General features: G+C 27.7%; 1 protein-coding gene across 2 annotated transcripts in view; it reads left to right on the forward strand.

Annotated features, from left to right (window-relative positions):
- LOC105450094 (FAD synthase-like) overlaps positions 1 to 5,811 on the forward strand; it is a 65,360-nt gene that overhangs the window by 7,535 nt on the left and 52,014 nt on the right. Inside the window, exons 2-3 of one of the 2 annotated variants that reach the window (XR_974429.1) lie at positions 2,233 to 3,750; positions 4,048 to 4,329. Coding sequence is in view for 1 of the 2 variants with exons in the window: in XM_011689756.1 (XP_011688058.1) it covers positions 4,680 to 4,838 (159 nt within the window). In the remaining variant the exon portion in view is untranslated. Of the gene's footprint in view, positions 1 to 2,232; positions 3,751 to 4,047; positions 4,330 to 4,666; positions 4,839 to 5,811 lie in introns of those variants that run through there. The other variant, XM_011689756.1, reaches the window with a different exon arrangement.

Consider the following 5,811-nt stretch of genomic DNA (forward strand, 5'->3'; position numbering starts at 1 on the left):
ACACACACACACACACACACACACACACACACACACACAAACAAATTGATAAATTAAAAATAATGTAACTAATATAGTTGATGTCAAAATTAAAAAGTGGTCAAATTGTTGGAATAAGTCATATACATATATGTAATGTTTATTAGGTTTTTGTATTTAATTTAAATTTTAATTTAATTTATTAACTTTGATATTAGATTAGGCTTCAACGACAAATATTTCAGTTTAAATAATATAATAAAAAATAATGATAAATCCTTAATGGCACATATATAAGTCTTTGATGTAATAAATTCTGCAGTATATTGATAAATTTTTAATATAATATATGCAATACATGCTCTTGGCGATTGCGAGACTGATTGTGAGTGTTTTTTATAATTTTTTGGATGCCGAATATAATTCACAGATTTCTATAGAAACTTACAAATGTTTTTATCACAGATTTCTATCTGCAAATGTTTTTATCATGTCAAAATTTTGAGAAATTTGCGGTTTAAGCTGCAATAGATATCAATCACAAATATTTTTTTAATTAATACATCAAATTCTCTTAAAGATTGAAAATCCTGTCAACATATTTGATTGCAAACTCTAATACGCCATAATATTATAGTTATATAATATATCAAAGTATACTGAAATAGTAGCTTTTTATAATTTTATCCACAAATTTTTCAAATTGTGAAAAAACTAATTTTTTAAATTATTGAAGAAACTAATTTTTGTTATGTTGCAGAATAATCGGAACCAATTCAAAAAGGAATAATTCTCTCTGCATTTGATACCGACAGTCTTACATGAAATCTAGAAAATATGTGCCGATAAGGCTCCAAAAAATAATCAATATTAATCTTTTATGTATAAACGATGAGCAAATGTGCTTCGCGAGTGTGCGTGCATGTATATGCGTGTGCGTGTGCGTGTACGTATACGTGTACGTATACGTGTACGTGTACGTGTACGTGTGTAACTTTACCTACAAAAACAGTATTATTATAGATATTTCTCAATATTTATTGAATGCGATTTTGTAGCACCAATATATTTTATGCAAACTTTTTCTGCTTCTTAAAATCTCAATATTTCACGGTAACAGTTTTTCAGAATACGAAATGGTAAGATTTGTCAGCATTAAATGCAGAGAGAGAATTATGCCTTTTTGAAATGATTTCGGTCATTCTGCAACATAACAAATTAGTTTTTTCAAGGTATTTTGACAATACCTGCCACATTGAAAAGAATTTCCACAGTATTGGTACAGGCACCGTGTAATCATGTCTGTTTCCACTCAAAACACTGGAGATGAGTGTAAACTATTTTGAGAGATACATTTTGACGAGGTGCATCAAAATTTAATGGAGGCCTAAATCAGACCTTATTGATACTCATCCTCACTCTATTATATCAAAATTTAGAAAATTTGTAGTTAAAATTACAAAATACTGCTATTTCAGTTTGCTATTTAGCATAAATTCTTTTTATTAAAAAATATTACATATTTTCCGATAATATGAGATAAATGTAAATTATTTGTGGATGAAGCAGACTTAATAAAGTCGAAACGTTATTGACAAATTAAGATATATAATTATATTCTAACATTTCTTGTTTGCTCTTTTTTATTAATCTCTATTTTCTTTAATTTCTAATTTAATTAAATCATTATGTTCTTATGTAAATCCTAAAATTTAGGAATATGTAAAAAATATACAATTTATTTTGAGAATAGATATAAAAATATATTCTTCTTTTTATAAAATAAATAAAATACATCGCTGTATTTTGAAAATTTATTTCAGAATGCTATATTTAAAAAAAATATGTAAAACTTATATATAATCTATGTACAAAACTTGTGTTTTTTTTTATACATACTTTAAACTTGTGAAAATATATGTATGTATATATTTATATATGTGCGTGCGTGCGTGCGTGCGTGCGTGAGTGCGTGTGTTTGTGTGTGTGCGTGCGTAAGTGCGTGTGCGTGCGTGCGTGCGTGTGTGTATAAAATTATGCTTTAATTCATGAATTGAATCGAAATAAATTTACATTTATAAATTAATAGTTTGTACTAGATTTTAAAGTTTATTGTATAAACCTTGATTTTTTTACGAGTTGAAATTTATAGATATTTTGTTATTACTTTCGTATTTTTTACTATTTAGACTTTAAATTAAAAATAGTCTAGTGAAATAGTTATTATGATCAGTTGTTTGTATTGTTCTGCAGTGTATGATCCTGTATATGGCAATTGGCAGATTCTTCAGTGTTGTACGGCAATCTATCTGCTTGAATAACCAGTACAGCTTTTATACAACTACTATGACTTCCTTGCTGGTTCCTCCAGCGTCTGTCCGTGGGATGACATGCTTGGATCGTGATGCATTTACAACAATTGTAACTGTATCAACATTAAAGTTATCTGATATTGCTATCTCAAAAAATATACATGTGCTAAAGAAATATTTGTTAAAGATATGTAATTTTAAATCAGTTCAAAAGACAAATGATGGAGCAATTGTTTATCTGAATCCTGATATTGTCTCAAAATTTGAAGATATTGCCGAGAATGATAGAAAATTACTTGGTCAATATGAATATTTTAGTACAATAAATGTTACACTAAAGTACGATAATTGGCGTCGTGATGTGGTATTAAAATCAATTCTTCCGAAGGATATTGAAGTTCCTGCAGCATATAGTTTGATAGGACATATTGTGCAGTTGAATTTACGTGATATACACTTGCCATACAAATTTATTATTGGTCAAGTATTTCTTGATAAGACTGCAAATGCACGAACAGTAGTAAATAAAATAAATACAATTGATACATCGTTCCGATTTTTTGATATGGAAATTCTGGCGGGTGAAAAAAACACAGTAACAATTGCGAAAGAACATGGTTGTATATATCAGTTTGACTTTGCAAAAGTGTACTGGAATCCACGTCTGTCTACTGAACATACACGAATGATAACATTTATGACGCAAGGTGATGTTCTGTATGACGTATTTGCAGGAGTGGGACCCTTTGCAATTCCTGCCGCACGTAAAAAGATCCAAGTATTTGCTAATGATTTAAATCCCGAATCTTACAAATGGCTTCAAAAAAATGCTGTTAAAAACAAGTTAAAAGATAATTTTAAGGCTTTTAACATGGATGGTAGAGATTTTTTGAGAAAAGTTGTAAAAGATGATATTTTGGCCAGACGAGTCAAAAATCTATCTGGTTCTGAACATGTAATAATGAATTTACCCGCGTCAGCTGTCGAATTTTTGGATATATTACATGATTGGTTTACACAAGAAGAATTTAAAAAAGTTTGTCTCAAATCACTTATATTTCATGTATATTGTTTTGTAAAAGCAGATAAAGGAGATGATTTTTGCAAACTTGGAAGATTATTGATTGAGCAAAAACTTGGTTATACATTGCCTACTGATTCTATTGTTAGTATACATGATATTAGGGATGTTTCACCAAATAAACAAATGGTTCGAGTATCATTTTTGCTGAAACAATTAAAGCGAGAAACAATTGAAAGCGAGGAGTCAGCAACGAAGAAATTTAAAATTAGTAATATTGATTTACAACATGTATAAAGAATGATATAATGAATATTACAGAAAAAAATGGGAAAAAACAAGAAGATTCATAAAAATAAAAATGTTTTCAAAGTCGCAACAGTTCGCAGTATTAAGCTGAAAGCTAAAGCACAAAAAGTGATTACTAATTTGAAGAAAGTAAGTGATAAATATTTACAAATTTTTAATTGCTATATGAGATAATTATTATGAGATTGCATTGTACATATTATTAAATATACATATTTAATCATCAAGTCGAATCACTTTTCATTTTCTTATTACAATTAAAAATTATCAAGCATAAAATAAAAATAAATACTTGATACTTATTATGTTTTAATTCTATAAAAACTTGATAATTTATATTTACTAACATATCTGAATAAATGTAATAGTGAGCATTAATATAAAAAGTATTGATAAAATATAATTATTTTTGTGCTTTAAAATTAGTTTGACCCAAAAGGAAATAAAATACCAAGTAAAAGTAAAACAGTCAGCATGGATCAATTATTAAGAGAATTAGAAAATTTTCGAGCATCTAACTCCAAAATAAAACTTGATGCTAAAAAAACTCATAAGGAATCAATCAAAATAAATAAAGAGGTTTTGAAGCCTAAGATGACATCAGCTCAAACGGATGTAACAGCTTCAATGATAGAACAGATACAACTTTGAAAACTGAGAACAAGGAAGATGAATAGAATTAATTATATATTTGAAAAAAATGTAATACTTGTACAGTATAATAAGAAAATATTAATTTCTTATCAATATATATTATGTTCATATACATACATTTTTTATTACAATTTTTATAATAAATATTATAGAAAATATGTAGTTTTTATTATTTAACTCTTTTACCTTGTTCTAGAATATTCCAGTATTCCCAATATTTATATGCTATTATCTTATTTTAATTTTATGAAATATCAAATAAGCAATAGATAAAGCATAAATATTATAAATATGTGTCATGCATGTTAAGGAAAAATTGTAAATTGCATATTTTGTACAAAAAAATTACTTGTCATTTTTTACTATATTTTTTCCCTTTGATTAAAAACAGAATTTAAAACGGTATGTCGCAACGGATACATCATACGTGTACAGCAAGTTTGATAGTTATAGGAGATGAAATTTTACGTGGACAAATAATAGATATCAATACGTCATATCTGGCAAAAAATTTAACTGCTGCTGGAATAAGATTGCAGAAAGTTATAGTGGTCTCTGATATTGTGCGTATTATTTTATTATAATTACTTAACATATATGTGAAATAATGCTATAGATAAGTAATATATATAGACTGTCTAACATTAGGTGTAATACTATTTATGGACAAGACTATAGAGTTGACTAAAGTAAACTGAATAAAAAAGTTCTGTATCAATTTTGAAATCTTTGTAATAGTTAATGAGATATTAGTTAATAAAAATCTATTAATCAGTGTGCGTCCGCACAATTTGACGATGGGACGAGTTTTCTCACACCATCAAATAAAAATCTAAATAAATTTTTATAAATTAATATCTTGTTAACTATTACGAAAATCGCAAAATGGTACTGGACTTTTTTATTCAGTTTAGTCTGCTCTATACATATATACGCGCACACATACGCACACTCGCATGCATACATTTGCACACACTCGATACACTCACTCACACTCGCGGACACACACATACACACATATTCACAATACATTATTTAGCATTTACATTACAATTTTTTTATCATATTGAAAAACCTTATTAAACATAGATCGACAATTTAATCATTTCTGAGGTACAAACAATTTTGTATTTTAATATCATAATTGACTTATTAATTTCTACGTGTTATATACAGATGTGCGAATCAAGCATTTGCATGGTCGAATTGAATCGAATCTGAAATTTTCACTTTGAATCGAATCGAATCGAATCCAATCTCATTAAGGAGGTTCTATCGGTATTCCGAAGTCAAATGAGGACTACGAAAAAGTGTGAAAAAAACTGCTTTTAACACTCATAAATCTTATTCGTAAAATCATAATTTTATGTAAGATGACTGTTAAATTGAGTAATTTGAAGTATAAACAATTTAATATTATTTATTAAGTAAAAAATTCAAGGCTTGATTGAACAGAGTAGTAACCACTGAAGCGCTCGCACGTGGTCTCGCGACAGCAGAACCTACACTTATAACCTACATAATAACCTACACTTA

The sequence above is a fragment of the Wasmannia auropunctata genome, unplaced genomic scaffold (assembly GCF_000956235.1).
Source record: "Wasmannia auropunctata unplaced genomic scaffold, wasmannia.A_1.0 LD336111.1, whole genome shotgun sequence".
Lineage (NCBI taxonomy): Eukaryota > Metazoa > Arthropoda > Insecta > Hymenoptera > Formicidae > Wasmannia > Wasmannia auropunctata.